We start from the raw sequence: 17,549 nt of genomic DNA on the forward strand, positions 1-17,549 counted from the left end.
GGGCCCAGTGCCACCAGACCCAGTGGCGTAGTGTGGGTTGTCAGCACCCGGGGCAAGGCAAGTAATTTGCGCCCCCTAACCCGTGGATTTGCGCCCCCTAACCCTAACCCCCAGATGTTGCACCCGGTGCGGCCGGCCCCCCCTGCACCCCCCACACTACGCCACTGACCAGACCTGCAGCCGCTTTCTTTGGCTGGGGCTGGCAGTGGCTGCAGCGTGCAGAGCAGCCTGAGCCCAAACTGCTCAAGCCAAAGAAATTCAGAAATAAACAACAAATTTAATCTCCCCCAACACCCAGACATTTCCTTTAAAATTTAAAAATCCCCCGGATGGGCATGTTGGCCCCCCAAGAGAGGACATGTCCGGGATTTCCCAGATATATGGCAACTCTAGCACTGCTCCAAGGCAGTGCTAGAGTTGAAGAGTGCTTGAAGTGCTGCTTGAAGAGCAGGAAACATTAAATGCTCGATGATGCTGAAAGAGGAAAGGAATAATTTACAGAGCTGGCTCATAAGTAACAGTAGCCTAACTACTGTTGTCTATGTTCTGGTAACCTCAAGGTTAGATTACTGCAATGTCTAATACGTAGGGCTACCTCTGAAGACAGTTTGGAAACTTCAGCTGGTGCAGAATTCAGCGGCCAGGTTGCAAGACGGTTTGAGCATATTACACCAATCCTGGTCCAACTGCACTGGCTGTCGATTAGTTTCTGGGCCCAATTCAAAGTGCTAGTTTTGACCTATAAAGCCTTAAATGGCTCAGGACCACAATACTTCAAGGACCGCCTGTCTCCATAAGAACCTACCTGGACCCCGAGATCACCTTCCGAGGCCCTCCTTTGTGTGCCTCCCCCTTGAGAGGTGCAGAGGGTGGCAACTCGAGAATGGGCCTTCTCTGCAGTGGCTCCCTCTCTGTGGAATGCTCTCCCCTGGGAAGTTCACCTGGCGCCTTCACTATACACCTTTAGGTGCTGGGCAGAAACCAGGCCTTGGGTTGACCTGATCAACATCCCATACCCTTTTAAAATGTGGTTCTTTTGGAGGAGGGTGCTATTATTGGGTAATTGCTTTTATTTTTATTTTATATACCCTGATCCTTTTATGTGAACTGCCCTGAAATCTTCAAATATAGGGCAGTATATAAATTCAATAAATAATAACAACAACAACAACAACTGCATTTTAAAGACATGTTGAATTATTTGATGTTCTATCAACACAGGGTAATATAGCATAGTTCTTTGTCACCTTTTGCACTAAAAACACATTTTAACAATGAAAAATACTAGAAGTGGGATATCTCAGGGCTAGTTTTGAAGACATATTGTACTCTGGTTCAGATACTTGATTATAACCTATCAATGCAGAAAATTAGTTATAAAGATCTGTTTATTTACTTTGGGTAAATACTAACGAATCGAGCTCCTGTCTTTGTATTCTGTATGGTCACAGAATACAACTTTCTGTGTATAGAATTAGAAATGGATATTGCAACAAACTCCCACAAGAATGGTCACCATAGAGGGAAAAAGAGTAAATAGGTGGTGAGTGAGTTCTTAGAATTCCAGAGAGGTAGAAAGTGGCCCCAGCACCTTGCCTGGACAGTGGTCACTGGTCACACTTTTTGGTGCTGAGTACACATAGCCCAGACATTTCTAAATCTTTTTCGATCCAGCATTATGCTTTGGTTTTGGACAAAATTGTTCCATATAATTTGGCTTAGGTTTTACTAATTGGTTGCACCTTTAAAGAAGGGAAAAAAGATGTCCTGATCGAATTATGGTCAACATAAAATCTGTGTTGGAAATGCATCGGGAAGCAGGAGTTTGCCAGCACCATAAAAAGAGGCACCCACTGTAAAGCCAAGTCTTTTCATAATCCAGAAGAGAAGTGGCCAATAACTAAAAGTTAACAGTTTGAAAAAATGAGCCAGTTACTTCTGCTACTGTTGTATAATTCCTCCCTAGCAACAAGTATACACAATACAACACAAAAACTTTTCATGATGAAACATGTTGTTGTTTTAGTATCTAGCCCCACAGTTTTTATGCACGTTAGCTTGACTAATGTCTGATATTTTCCTCTCTCCCTCTTTACCCCATCTCCTCAATGAAATAGTTTTTTAACTTTGAGACTACAAGCAGCCGTGGTACTTAACTAGGTCAGTCTGGCCCAGTATTTTTGTATGTGTGCCTGAGGTGGAAAATCTAAATGGATCGCCTTTCTGCATATGTATTAGTCCATCAACCAGTACCCGTGGTCTCATTGTCATGTCACAAGCCAAACGATGGTTCAGTGCAAATTGCTGGCTCTTGAGGAGATGGTAGCTGCTTTGGTCTTCCTTGGTCCTTTCAGGTCAGCATGGTGGGGCAGCTAAACCAGAGTTGGGCTTGGCCATTCACACCATACATTTCATGCACTCTGATACCACTGTAAACAGTCATTGCTGCCCCCAGGGAGTTCTGGGAGCTGTAGTTTGTTAGAGGTTAGGACACCCCTGTTACCCTCCCTGAACTACAATTTCTCAGAATGATTTAACAATCAATTCCTCTTCATAGGGAACTCTGAGAACTGTAGTATTGTGAGGGGAACCAGGGTCTCTTAACAACTCCCGGCACTTATAACAGCCAACTGTTCCCAGGAAGCTTTGGGGGAACCTTAGTTTGTTGTTTGAACCAGGGATCTGGGTTAAGCTCTCTCCTCATTACCTGTGACCTGTAGCCAAGGTTTGTTTGGATGATATGCTGTATGACACAGAACTAAAAGGATTCCAGGGAGTTCCAGGGTTGTGTTTTGGCTGGAAAAGCAGGACATAACAGAGGCTACAGTGTCTTTATGAAGTAAGGTTTATTTACATTGGCTCCCAGTACGTTTCTGAGCACAATTCAAAGTGTTGGTGGTGACCATTAAAGCCCTAAACAGCCTCGGTCCAGTATATCTGAAGGAGTGTCTCCACCCCCATCATTCTGCCCAGACACAGGTCCAGCTCCGAGGGCCTTCTGGCGGTTCCCTCACTGTGGGAAGCCAAGTTACAGGGAACCAGGCAGAGGGCTGTCAAAGAGATAAACAACTACCAGACTTTTAGAAGACATCTGAAGGCAGCTCTGTTTAGAGAAGCTTTTAATGTTTAATAGACTATTGTATTTTAATATTCTGTTGGAAGCCGCCCAGAGTGGCTGGGGAAACCCAGCCAGATGGGCGGGGTACAAATAAATTATTATTATTATTATTATTATTATTATTATTATTATTATTACTACTACTACTACTACACATATTTATACCTGAGCCTTGATGGAAGGAGTGCAGAACATTGCACCTCAAGGTGCCTGTTGTTGCGTCTTCCATGGCTTCAGCAAGCTTGGGTCCAGAGCAGAAGCCAGCTATGCACCCAGGTTTCTCCATGAAGCCTCTTCCAGCATCCCACATGGAGTTCTGTCCCTCCTTCCTTCTTGCTCTTTTAATAAAACTCCTGCAAATGCCACTGTTCTCTCCTGTGGTTACATCATGTCAACCTCCCCCTCCCAGTTCTCCTGTCTCTGGCCACGCATGGGGGTGGGGACAGTATTTGCATTGTCAATTAATCTTAATGGCCTGTTACTCTTGCTGTCTCTTTGTTTCTTGATGGCACCTCTGTCAGCCAACCTGAACAGGAAAACTGGTATCGCCTGCATTTTTACACTGTGTCTGGCATCTTCCCATAATGCTCCCAATATTTAAACTGGCATTCCTGAAAAACTTGAAGTAGAATGCTCAGTATTTGTTGTTTATAAAAAGTAACACATCCAATTTACTTCCCACTGTTTATATGTTGCAGAAGCCATTTCATTAAGCATTAAAAGAAGCTTCTTCTCTGGATTTTAGGTCATTACATGTATGTGGACTCTCTCTATGTCAAACATTTCCAGGAAGTGGCTCAGCTGGTCTCACCCAGGACAACAACTCCCATGTCAGGCTGCTTGTCCTTTTATTACCAAGTGCAGCAGGAAAGTGGAATTGTATTCACCGTCTACATGAGAGACATAAATGGCTTTTATGAAGAACTTTGGAAAGCAGATGGTTCTGTGAGTAAGGATTGGGTCTTAGGAGAAGTTGACTTCAGTGCCCCATATCCAATGGAGGTAAGGCTCCAAACACTGAGCTGCACACTTGCATATTCTACAGTTTGAAAAGTACTATCAGATGAAAGTGACTTTTTTACGCCATTCTCTTTTCTTCAATATGAATAGTTAAAACTCATGCAACTTGAATGTTCCACTTGGAAGTAGATGTTTTCTGACAAATTGCTCTCTCTCCAATATTGCTGTGAAAACTATGTTTAACATGCAGCCATGGAGTGTGTGTACGGACTTGATGCATTAAGCAGTGTATTAATATACTAAATAGAATAAATTGCTTTTTCTAGAAGATATGATCAATTTCTAGGATGAACCCTAGAAAAATTATGGGTGATCAGTGCAGTTCAGACAGCTTTGTGGAAAGTCCTTCTTCACAATGTTCTGCATGGAATGACCATACGGCTTGTGATGGCTCAGGGTGGGGAGGGGTCTTCCCATGCTGATGGACTCACATGTTGTTTAAGGGTCCATCCCAAAATAATTACTATCTATTTTAATAATTATTTTTATATTTATAGCCTAACTTTTCTCCAAAGAGCTCTCTCCCTATTTTATTTTCATAACAGCTCTGTGAAGTTGGTTAGGCTGAGAGACTGTAACTGACTCAATATAGTGACACATGGTGGTGACAGTGAGCCTCATGGCAGATTTGAACAATGGTTTCCCAGGTCTTAGAACAACACTCTAACCCTTGTATCAAACTTTCCCCAAAAGAATATTCATATTGGATTTCTTCTATAAGAAAATCACCTTGAACTTTGATAGATACACGTATTTCTATTTATGAGCACAATCAGGTTTAGTTTCACTACCAACAGTTAAATGCTGGCAAATAGACGCATGTGCAATTGTCACACATTATGCTGTACATATGGTGTGCACTTATGAAATCTTACACAAACTGATGTATGCACAGAGCAGTCTGTATACACTACTGTATATCAAACTGCCTGCCATTGTTGGTCATTAGTTGCCTTTTATTTGAGTTATATGAACACCTGCCCCTGAAACAGGCATGAAGAACCTTGGCCTGCAGACCAAATTAAGCCCGCCAAGGATCTAATTTGGCCCATGAGGCTTTTTCCCAAGCCACGGGCATCTTCTCCACATGTCCCGTCCTCCTGCCAGACACCTGGAGGGTGTAGTTTCAAGCATTCCCTCTCATGTGTGGCATTGGGAGTTACGTAGCTTTGTTGCAATGAAATAATAAAACTATCATTATTAAGCTATTAATTAATGAATGATTGGTACAACAATGAAGTTTCTCTACTTGGGTTTTGTTTCCAGGTGATTTTTGAAGTTGCTTTCAACAGTGCGAATGGGGGATATATTGCTCTTGATGACATTTCTTTCTCTCCCGTTTTCTGCAGCAATCGGACAGGTATGAATTTCCTCCCTGAGTTTTCTGATTTGCTAAAATCCAGGTGCCATTTATCACAGAAAAATATGATGCAGGCCAAACTGTGCTCTTGGTATTCTCCATATATGTGGATATATAACAATTCATCTTTATTGATTTTTTACAACAGAAATGCTTTCTTAACATAAGATCACAATATAAAGTTTCAATTTCTTGTTGATGTACAGTGGTACCTCAGATTACATATGCTTCAGGTTACAGGTTACTCTGCTAACCCAGAAATACCGTATTTTTCGCCCTATAGGACGCACTTTTTCCCCTCCAAAAATGAAGGGGAAATGTGTGTGCGTCCTATGGGGCGAATGCAGGCTTTCGCTGAAGCAAGCCTGGAGAGCGAGAGGCGTCGGTGCGCACCGACCCCTCTCGCTCTCCACGCTTCAGGAAGCTATCCGCAAGCCTTGCGCGCCCGGCGGGAGTTCCCGCAGGCTCGCAAGGCTTGCGGGCGGCAGCCTGAAGCACGGGGTGCCCTCCGGAGGACGCCCCGTGCTTTGGGCAGATGTCCGCAAGCCTTGCGCGCCCAGTGGGAGGTCCCACCGGGCGCGCAAGGCTTGAGGCGGCAGCCTGTTCTGTGGGCTGGGGTCGGGGGAAGCTCGGGCTTCCCCAGCCCCGCGGCTGGGGGGGGAATAATTTTTTTTTATTCATCCCCCCCCCCAAACGAGGTGCGTCCTATGGGCCAGTGCGCCTTATAGGGCGAAAAATACAGTAGTACCTCGGAGGCCCCACTAGCTAAAGTGGTGCTTCAGGTTAAGAACAGTTTCAGGTTAAGAACAGTTTCAGGTTAAGAACGGACCTCCGGAACGAATTAAGTACTTCACCCGAGGTACCACTGTACAACTGTTTCTAAATCATAATAAATAAAAAACAAAAATATATTCTTTATTCTTTGACTTATTGATGTTCTAATTACCTATGACTTCCCTCCCCTTCTTACTTGGTTCTTTTAGAATTCTTTGTCCAATGCATATCATTGTGAATATAGATTGTTGGTGACCAGCTTATCCACTACTTTTAGATGTTTCTCATTACAATGAACCTAAACCAGGCAAAAATTGTAATTCTCCACAGTGGAGAATGTATTCCAATCTTTGCTAAATTTTTGTTTCGCTTGATCCCTTCTCCGTCCTGTCAATTTATCCATCTCGGTGTATTCAATCAGTTTGATCTGCCAATCTTTTATTGATGGTATTGTCTCACTTTTCCAATTATTTAGATCTCTTGGGATCTTCCTCCCAATAATCACTAAAAGAAATGCCTCAGGTTTTGGGGGAAATGAGATTTTAAACATTTTTTTCAACTCGTTATAAATTAAGTCCCAAAATTCCTTCATTTTTTTACAGGTCCATCAGGCATGATACATCGATTCTACTGCCTCCTTACATTTCCATCAAAGATCTGAATTATTTTTGTACATTATTGCTAATTTCCTCAGTGTTATATACCAGCGATAGAAGACCTTCATGTAGTTTTCCTTAATAGAATAACAAGCTGTAAATTTAAGGTCTTCCCTCCACAGTTTTTGCCAATCTGAAAGCTGTATGTTATGACGTAGATCTCTTGCCCACTTTATTGTGGCAGATTTTATCTCTTCATCCTTCACCGACCATTCTAATAAGATTTTATACATTTTGGACAGTGTTTTATCGTCACTGCATATCACGTCTCTTTCAAACCTTGAAAGTTCTTTGTTAAAACCCCTTTTTTATCTTGTTTGAATAGGTCATGTATTTGGTCATACTGTAACCAATTAGTCACTCTACTTTTTATTTCTTCAAAATTATTGAGTTTTAATTGGTTGCCTTCTTCACAGAGAATTTCTTTATATGTAACCCAATCATTCATTATGTTAACCTTTTTTTACTGTTATGGCTTCCGTCAGCGACAACCACCAGGGTGTCTTTTGTTCCAAGATACCCTTGTTTTTTAACCTGAGTGCATATAGGGACCTTTTTATTACATGATTCGTAAAATCTGTGTGAAGTCTCGCTTTGTCATAACATAGGTAAGCATGCCAACCAAAACGTTTGTTAAAGCCCTCTAGGTCTAGAATGTCAGTGTTCTTCAGTATTATCCATTCCTTAATCCAAGATAGACATGCACCTTCATGATACAACTCTAAGTTTGGCAGTGCAAAACCTCCTCTTTCTCTGTAATTTATAACTTATTCTCGACCTCTTGCCCTGCCAAATAAATCTTGTTATATCTTTCTGCCAGGTCTTAAAAGGTTTTACACTGTCCACTACTGGGATGGCTGGGAATAGAAAAAGCATTTTAGGCAACACATTCATTTTTATTGGGGAGATCCTACCCCAGAATGATAATTTTAACCTGTCCCATATTTCCAAGTTTCTTTTTATTTCCTTTCAGGTTGGTATATAGTTGTCTTTATATAGATTTATATTCTTTGCCAATATCCAGATTCCTAGATATTTGATTCTTTTACAAGCTGTCAGTCCTGTAAGTTGTTGTAGTTCTTTTCTACCTTCCTCCCTCATATTTATTTTACTAACATTTTGGTTTTTTCTTTATTGAGTTTGAAACCTGTGACTAGCCCAAATTCTGTAATCTTTTCTAGCACTATTGACACACTTTCTTTTGGGTTTTCTGTTGTTATAGTCAGGTCGTCAGCAAAGGCTTTTACTTTGAAGGTCTTATTTCCGATAACTATACCCCTTATGTTCTTTTCTTTTCTGATGTTCATCTTCAGAATTTCCAACACCAAAATAAATAGCAGTGGGGATAAAGGGTGCCCCTGTCTTTGACCTCTCTTAATATTATAGTTTTCTGTTAGATTGTTATTTATAACTAGTTTAGCTCTTTGTTGCGAATATATTGCATTTATACCTTTATAGAAATTCTCTCCCACCCCTATCATCTCCAGGTTTTTTCATAAACCTCCAGGAGACATTGTTGAATGCTTTCTCAGCATCAATAAACAGCAACGCTGCCTGTTTTTTGTTTATCACTTCTAGATACTCTAGAGCAGAAATAGTCAACCTTTTTATACCTACCGCCCACTAATGCATCTTTCTTGATGGTAAAATTTCCTTACCGCCCACCAGCACTCGATGGAAGGAGGATTCAGCTTGTGCCGTAGAACCCCCTACCGCCCACCTAGAATCCTGTAACGCCCACCAGTGGGCGGTAGGGACCATGCTGACAATCCCTGCTCTAGAGTATCTATTGCATATCTTATATTATTTTTCATGTGGCACCCTGGGAGAAATCCTGCTTGATCCTCATGGATATACTCTTTCAATATGCATTTCAATCTATTTGCTAGTATGTGTGCAAATATTTTGTAATCATTATTAAGGAGATATAGGCTGGTAATTCTTAACTGATGTTGGATCTGTTCTGTGTGTTTTTTATATGTTAGAGGTCTGTCACATTTAAAACTTTAATTTCTACCATATATCTTTAAAATGGAGCAACAACACAAAAATGGATCTATTTAAGCATGATATTTTCAAGGAGTTTTCATTTTTTTTGATATGTTATTTATTTTTATGGGTCATTTTTTATACTTAAAAGAAATAAAGACGACTCAATTTGTCATACAGATGTGAGAGGTTTATATCCGCTTGAGTTTTGCCATATTTATTTAGAGACAGACCTCCATAGGTTCACTGGTTTGATTTCCTGTTTCCATGTGTACACAAGGCCATGGGCAGGCAGTGGGACCTTAGGTGAAATGGGAGGTCTGGACACATCTCCCCAGAGCCTCCCTTCTTACTTACTTGTTCAGACAACTTGCACTGATGACCTGAGTGGGAAGGCTGCATGGGAGCATGGGAGGCATGCGCAGACCTCCGTCCCCCTGGTGGCCCTGTTGCATGGCTTCCACATATGCGCAGGTGGGTGCAGAGGGACCTCTTAACCCAAAGAGAGTCTTCACATATGTCTGCCTTGGATAATATGCACAGCTGCCATTAATGAACAAATAAAACAACATGGATTGTTGTCTTGATGCATTGTTGTTCTAATGCTTGCATTGCTCTGTGTACACTTATTTCCATGCAAATTCATTTTATCTCTTCCTTTCTCCTAACTACCTTTCAGAAATTTCCTTCAGTCCTTCACAGGCAAGTTGCAGTTTTGAGGAGGATCTGTGTAATTTTTATCAGGATCGCAAGGATGGCCCTGGCTGGAGCAGGGTCAAAGTAAAGCCTAATGCGTACAGGCCAGGAGACCATACTACTGGCATGGGTAAGTGACAAATCTTCTTAACCTGAAGAACAAGCAGAACATACAGATGAAGTAGCTCAATGTTCTGAACCCAATCGCACATTGCCATGAAAGTTTTGTGGGAATTCTGGAACTCCCAGCAATTTTTCCAAACTATTTTTCTTAGGTTGGCACAAAGAATAGACAATTTTTCCAAACTATTTTTCTTAGGTTGGCACAAAGAATAGGCAGCCCATGAAACAAAAGCCAGAGCACCAAAACAGGCATCACTATATTCTGGTGAAATGCCTTCTGGGGGGGAAAGAAGCTGGCATAAATAGGAAAGCTGCCTGCCATTTTGGGATTATACTTCATGTATCTGGTGAAGTGGGTATCTATTATCTTCCATAACACATACTATAGTATTTAAGGTGCCATGAGAATCTTTGTTACTTTACCTCAGAATAGCTTTTCTGGTAAAAATGAATTTTACCAAACTACTTCAGATAGAGACTGGCTTAACCTGCAGTCTGTACTCACCTGGGAATAAGCCCCATTGAACTCAGTGGGTGTTACTCACTTCTGAATAGGATTGCATAGGATTGCACTGTCAATCTGGTGAGTATGGTCAGTGACACAGCAATATGATCTAAACTATAATTCAGTATCCAACAATGTGTTCAATAGAGCTTTAATATCTACTGAGGAGCTACTTGGGGAAAATGTGTTGTGTGATTTAGCGTCACGTCTGGATGGCCTAGGACTTGCCGATCGCATGGTCGGCGGTTCGAATCCCCGCGGCAGGGTGCGCTCCCGTCGTTCGGTCCCAGCGCCTGCCAACCTAGCAGTTCGAAAGCACCCCCGGGTGCAAGTAGATAAATAGGGACCGCTTACTAGTGGGAAGGTAAACGGCGTTTCCGTGTGTGGCTCTGGCTCGCCAGAGCAGCGATGTCACGCTGGCCACGTGACCCGGAAGTGTCTCCGGACAGCACTGGCCCCCGGCCTCTTAAGTGAGATGGACGCACAACCCTAGAGTCTGTCAAGACTGGCCCGTACGGGCAGGGGTACCTTTACCTTTACCTTTACCTGGATGGCCTTGGATGGCCTCAGCCTCCACCTGAACTGGTGAAGCCAGGGCTTCCTGCAGAGAAAGAAGTTCTCTCATTGTAAGATTGAAATGTCTTGATCTTCAATAACACCTGGTAGTTGGCTAAATGCAATATAGGTGAAACTTATTTGGGAGGTTTTCTTTCAAACACTCATTTAGAAACACGGTGTTATATAATCAGTAATGGTTATAACTTGCAACTTTGCCAGCGGAAATTTTCTGTAACTCTAGAATCCAATGAAATGCCTAAAAGTGTCCTAAAATGAGGTGATGGAATGAGTTGGCCAGAAATCTTTTTTAACATTGCATTGTTTTTCAGGTTACTACTTGCTAGCGAATACAAAGTTTACATCACAGCCTGGGTACATTGGCCGTTTGTACAGCACTACTTTGCCAGGAAATTTACAGTATTGTCTGCGGTTCTATTATGCCTTATATGGCTTTTTCAAAATGACTGATGCCCTGGCTGTTTACATCTTTGAAGAGAACCATGTGGTACAAGAGAAAATCTGGTCTGTCTTGGAAACTCCCAGAGGAGTCTGGACGCAAGTGGAGATCAGCTTCAAAAAGCCCATGCCTGCCAAGGTAATGACCAGTAATTTCTGTATGTCAGGTTGCAGGGTTCCAAAGTAAGGCATGATATTTCTCCCCTTCTATTATTTTCCATTGAAACTTCCCTGACAGATGGGAATGTGATCACAGATAAAGATTTAGCCACTAAATGGGTTGAGTAGCAATTGGTTCTAAAGGCAATTTCCCAATTAATCAAACCAAAATTTGATATTTAAATTGGATACAATATGAGCACCCCTCCCAGGAAGGAGAGACACCAGCCACTCCCTCTTTGCTATAGGGTTCACCTCAATTTAAACTTTCCTATTGAGAACCCTACAACTGGGTTGTAAAAAAGAAAGGAGCCAATAATGGACAATATAGTTTTGCCTAGTCGTGTGGCAACCTTATTGTGTTTGGCTGCTTGAAGGCCTGGACAGGGGGGCTGCAATTATTTACTTGTGGAATAATTGAGCACTGATAAGTCTCCATTAGCACAAGCATTTCTGGTAGGGGTGGTTTTGTGCTGCACTCTCTGCAAATTGTTTGTCTATTACATGAAATAAGGCTTATTATTATTATTTATTATCTATACCCCACCCACTCTGAGCGGCTCCCAACGGAATAATAATAATAATAATAATAATAATAAAGCAACATCAAACATTAAAAACTTCCCTAAACAGGGCTGCCGTCAGATGTCTTCTAAAAATCAGATAGTTGTTTATTTCCTTGACATCTGGTGGGAGGGCGTTCCACAGGGCGGGCGCCAATACCGATAAGACCCTCTGTCTGGTTCCCTGTAACTTGGCTTCTTGGAGCAAGGGAACCGCCAGAAGGCCCTCGGTGCTGGACCTCAATGTCTGGGCTGGACGATGGAGGTGAAGACGCTCCTTCAGGTATACTTGACCAAGGCGATTTAGGGCTTTAAAGGTCAGCACCAACACTTTGAATTGTGCTCAGAAATGTACTGGGAGCCAGTGTAGATCTTTCAAGACCGGTGTTATGTGGTCTCAGCAGCCGCTCCCAGTCACCAGTCTAGCTGCTGCATTCTGGATTAGTTGTGGTTTCCGGGTCACCTTCAAAGGTAGGCTGGACTATATTTTGAAAAAGAAGAAGAAGAACGAATTCCTATGCCCCACAAATAACCCAGAGATGCATTTTAAATAAAAGAACACATTCTACTCATGTAAAAACACGCTGATTCCTGGACCGTCCACAGGCTGGATTGAGAAGGCAATTGGGGCACATCTGGCCCCCAGGCCTTAGGTTGCCTACCCCTGCTACAGATGGATGTTGTGGTCAATGGTATCAAAGGCCACAGAGAGATCCAGCAGAACTAGGAAACAGCTTTCACCTTTGTCCCTTGCCCGCCAGAGATCATTGACCAGTGCAACCAAAGCAGTTTCAGTCCCATGATGAGGCCTGAATCCCGACTGGAAGGGATCCAAATGGAGTTGCCTGAAGTTGTTCAGCAACCGCTCGCTCAATCACCTTGCCCAAGAATGGAAGATTTGAGACTGGGTATTAGTTGGCCATATTGGCTGGGTCTAAAGATATTTTTTTAACTACTTCCGGGTTGGTTTTTTTTAACTACTTCCGGGTTGGTGCCTCCGATAATGGCTGAATTCCTCTGATCGGGAGGAATTTGCCCCATGGGAGTTTGGGTCTGGCTGTCACAGCAAAGGCGGAGACCCGCAAAAAATCACAGGCGGGAGAAGCCTGTGAGCGTGGGATTCGTCGGGCACCTTTTGCGCCTCCCCTACTCGTGGGGAAACCCAGTTTCGGGGGTCCGGAGCGACGTGGGGTGAGTGGCACGGTGCTTCGAATCGTCTGCTTCTTCCATGGAGCGAAGCCGCATAGCTGTTGCCGGAGAGCACTGACTTTTTCCTGTTGACAATTTGACTTCAAAGTAACTACCCAAAAGTAGAGCTGAATCGGGAAAATTGGATTTTTAAACGTTTGATTTGGCATCGAAACGGGGGAGGTTCAACACAGGAAGTCCGCCTTCCCCTTTTGTAAATAGATTGAAGCAATGAGGCTGCAAGCTGAAGTCTTGGAAAGCCTTTTGTAAAAGACTAAATTTCCATCGGCAAAGAACATAACCCCCCCCCCCCGGAGGCAGGAGAAGAGGGGGGAAAGTTGTGGATAGAGTATGCCTGCAGGAGAGAGCGAAGAGAGTTAAAAATACTGCCGCTCCAACCCTGGAAAAGGACTGCTAGCAGGTCTGACGTCTTTTGGAATGCTTACTGACAGTGTTTAGAACGTTCATTGACGTTCAGCTAAATAAGAGAAATACATTGTTTCTACTGTCTCTGGATGCTTTTAAAAAGGAGTAAAAGTCACTGAAAATTGAAACTAACTTTGGATCGTTTGAACTGTGTTTAAAAGAGGACATTATTGACTAATATAAATAGAAACTGTTTCCCCCTAGTGGAAGCCTTTGAAACTTTGAAACTGGTTGCTTTACAGAGCTGGGCTAGGGGAATTTCCAGCTGCAAGATAAAAGACTGTGAGACGTTGGGATTGACCTTGAATCTTTTAGATGTTATGGTAAATGGAAAGGGAAAAACAGACCAGTCAACTGTGGAAAAAAGCTTCTGTACCAGTACATTCAAAACCAAGAGGAATGTCAAGAGAAGAGGCCTTGCCTTGGTTGCATTAAATAAGATAAATGATTCACTGGAACAGCTTCACAAGAAAACAGACGCGATAAATGTGAAAGTGGATGCTACAACTACTAAAATCGACTTAATTACAGAAAGTATAAATAACTTGGGACAAAAGGTGAATACTAATACAGAAATCATCCAGAAATTGATACAGGAATCTACTTTGATACGGCAAACTGCGGAGGAAGCTAGGGAGAAAGTAACACAACTGGAGGGAAAGAGAGTCCCAGCCCTACAGAGGCAATTTGATGAACATAAGTTGAGGCTTGCTATGATTGAACTTAGAGAAAAACAGATGAATTTGAGGATTAGAGCTCTACCTGAATTGGAGAAGGAAAGCTTGATAGACTTTCCTACACAGGAATTTTCTGACTTATGGGACTTGGGTCAGGAAGAGTTTGGAATTGTGAGGGCCTTCAGACTTGGAGGAAGAGGGAAAAAAGAGAAGAATGGAATAAGAGATTGTTTGATCACCCTTCGAGCTAGGGAAGAGAGAGATAGAATCTTGGGTTGGCATTACCAGAAGAACCTAGAAGAGCCAAGAGCACCGGATAGAAGATCATCAGATAGAGGACTAGAGCAAAGAGCATTGGACAGTAGACTTTACCCACCTGGGAAGAATGGCAGATGAAGTTGATGGATTATATGGAACTGGCGGAAATGACTGGCAGAATCCGAGACCAGGGAGAAGAGTTGGTGGAAGAAAATTGGAAAAAGGTTATAAATTATTTACAGAAATGCTGTAAAGTTAAAGAATGTTAGAAAAATGTTGGAATGAAGTTATATGGCTTTAGTAGAAATGTTATAAGGAATTAAGTATAGATAGATTAATAGAATATTAAAGGGGGGGAATAAGGATAGAATGTGTTAAGATAATTATAGGATAGAAAATAGAGGAAGGTGGAAAGGAATTGCTGAAACAATTAACAGAAGTGGAATACAAAAAGGGAGGTGTGAGGAGGTTGTTGAAATAAGTGAATGAAAGAAAGGATATTGAAATTGTTTGAGGTGTTTTAAATTGTTTTTGTTTGGTTTTGTTGGGTTAATGTGTTAGTGTTGTGTGGTGTCTTTGTATTGTATTCTTTTTTTATCTTGTTTTCTGCTGTGTGTTCTTTTCTTTTTTTGTGTAGTGCTTGAATTGCTGGAAAAGTAATAAATATTATTTTTTTAAAAAGATGTTTTTTTAAGAAGCGGTTTAATAACCGCCTCTTTCAGCGGGTCTGGGAAGGCTCCCTCACAGAGAGAAGCATTCACCACCCCGCGAAGCCCATCTCCCAGCCCTTTCCGGCTAGCTTTTATAAGCCAGGATGGGCAAGGATCCAGGAGACAGGTGGTCAGTTTCCCCCGTCCAAGCAACCTGTCCACATCCTCGGAGGTAACAGATTGGAATTGATCCCATGTAACAGGACCAGACAGAACTCTAGCACTCTCCCGCCCCGGCCCTGCTCTTTCCAAATCTGCATGACTTTATCTGCAAAAAACTGCAAAGAGATGACAGTAGCAATAGCCATACTTTAAAGCACTCAGCATTAAGTGCCTTCAGCATTTTTGCTTCAAGGTCAGCTAAAAAGACATGTAGGAGCAACATGAACAGTTTTTGATGAGCAATGGGAACTACTACCGATGATGAGAGAAGTTATCTGCTTTGATATGGGTGCTCTGCAGAATGGGAGAGGTAGGAGAGATCTTGCCTCTGTGTAGCTGCGGCTGTTCATGCGTGTATGTATCTATGTGCTCTCCCTATGGATGTCAGGGAGTACGGTATGACTTACATATCAAAATCATGTGAGGTGTGCAAAGTATGTTTCTGCTTTAGCTCTCCATATTCCTTACTGCTATTTCTACCTGTTTCTATATTCTAGATTTGCTCTTCTCAAAAAAGAAGCAATGCCTCAAGGTCATTTTATTATTAGGAGTAGGAGTAGGAGTAGGAGTAGAAGTAGTATCCCCATCACATCTTTAAGATTTCTTCAACTAAACAAGTTAGTAGCATGGTCGTGTGAGTTTCATTCTGTTTGCTATAAATATAAATAGTGCACCCTCGCGCGCTCTCTCTCTCTCTCTCCTTTTTTTGGGAAAAACCTAAAATATTACAATAAGAAAAGTGAACTAAATATGCAAGCATTAAATGGCAACTTGGATAAGTGGTAGCACTTCTTGAAAATATTTAGGGGTTATAGTGGGTGGCAAAATAACAGTATAATGCTATCAGTCGAAAGACCAATGGCATATTAGGTGTCATCAACAGGAGACTCATTTTCATTATTGCTACTAATAATACTAAATAAGGTAACACCATTTATGTACACAGTGCTTTGCAAAGTCAAGAGGGGAGGTCCCTGACTCAAGGGGATCACAGTCTATAGTGCAATCTTTTTCTTCTTCTTCTTCTTCTTCTTCTTCTTCTTCTTCTTCTTCTTCTTCTTCTCCTCCGGCAATCACTCATAGCTGTGTAAGATTGTCTTCCATAAACACAGTTTTAACAATGAGTCGGTAAGTGACTGTGGAGGCCAATTCTGGACCCACACGTCCTTCCACAGTGGGGACATAGGTTTCTGGACGGGAGTTGGTCCCAGTGAGGGTTTGCCAAATGTGCCTTCCTCTTAGCACGTTTCTCCCTTGCGTCCTGAGTTCGAGTGTCTACAGAGTCCATAACACCTTTGGTCAAGGCTGTTCTCCAACTGGAGCGCTCGCAGGCCAGTGCTTCCCAGTTATATATAGTGCAATATAGGAGGCATTACAGAAGAGACAAAGGGTCCACACAAGTAAGATCACACCTTGAGTGCTGTGTACACAATAATATGTCACCAACAAAGGGGGTGGCGAATGATTGTGGTTGCAAAACTTTTACATTGAATGAAGAACATGTAGAATTTATAATTTAGTACACAGCATTTTCTTACAGGTCCCATTTGTAATCTCAATGCAAGCTTAATGAAAATCAGTTGATATTTTCCTGTTCTCCAGCTTTATTCCTTCTCATGAATCTTCATGCCTAGCACTTGTTTGAGCTGGCCTGTGGTTGATTTATGCAACTTTGATTTCCTGGTTGTCTATGGAAATAGTAAATAGTCTATACAGCCAAGTTGTATTTTGGCCATCCTTGAATGTCAAATAGAGTGAGAGAATCAGATGTTTCCATTCCATCCTTTTTAGAACCGTCCTGGTTACATAACTTTTGTAGTTGGAAAAACCTTCTAAAACTTTTTAGCAACTTATTTTACTCCATGCTCCTCCACACTGTAAAGAGTACATCATGCAAATATTAAATGAAGTCCATACTTTAGCTTTTGGTGCAGCGTTTTGTGAACATATTTGTTCTCTGAGTCAAAACTGCGTAACGGATGAATGAAAGAACTTTTGTTTCTGAGGCTGTGTAGGGTTTTCCAAGATATGTTTCAATTAGCTGTCTCAGGCAGTTACTGGCTGGAGTATTTTGTACAGGAAAAGTAGCAAGTAGGCCATGGATACAAAATGTGATTGGCCATCTTAGAAAACTCTTGAGTGTGAGTTTAA

The 17,549-nt window shown here is 42.0% G+C and overlaps 1 protein-coding gene across 7 annotated transcripts in view; it reads left to right on the forward strand.

Annotated features, from left to right (window-relative positions):
• The window catches only part of MAMDC2 (MAM domain containing 2), an 80,664-nt gene that overhangs the window by 43,140 nt on the left and 19,975 nt on the right, over positions 1 to 17,549 (forward strand). For all 7 annotated transcript variants that reach the window (XR_014502952.1, XM_083403436.1, XM_083403439.1 and 4 more), the window contains 4 exons: positions 3,864 to 4,120; positions 5,405 to 5,498; positions 9,597 to 9,743; positions 11,129 to 11,394. Coding sequence is in view for 6 of the 7 variants with exons in the window: in XM_083403436.1 (XP_083259562.1) it covers positions 3,864 to 4,120; positions 5,405 to 5,498; positions 9,597 to 9,743; positions 11,129 to 11,394 (764 nt within the window). In the remaining variant the exon portion in view is untranslated. The remainder of the gene's footprint in view (positions 1 to 3,863; positions 4,121 to 5,404; positions 5,499 to 9,596; positions 9,744 to 11,128; positions 11,395 to 17,549) is intronic.

The sequence above is a fragment of the Podarcis tiliguerta genome, assembly GCF_965153285.1.
Source record: "Podarcis tiliguerta genome assembly, chromosome: 11".
Taxonomy (NCBI): Eukaryota; Metazoa; Chordata; class Lepidosauria; order Squamata; family Lacertidae; genus Podarcis; species Podarcis tiliguerta.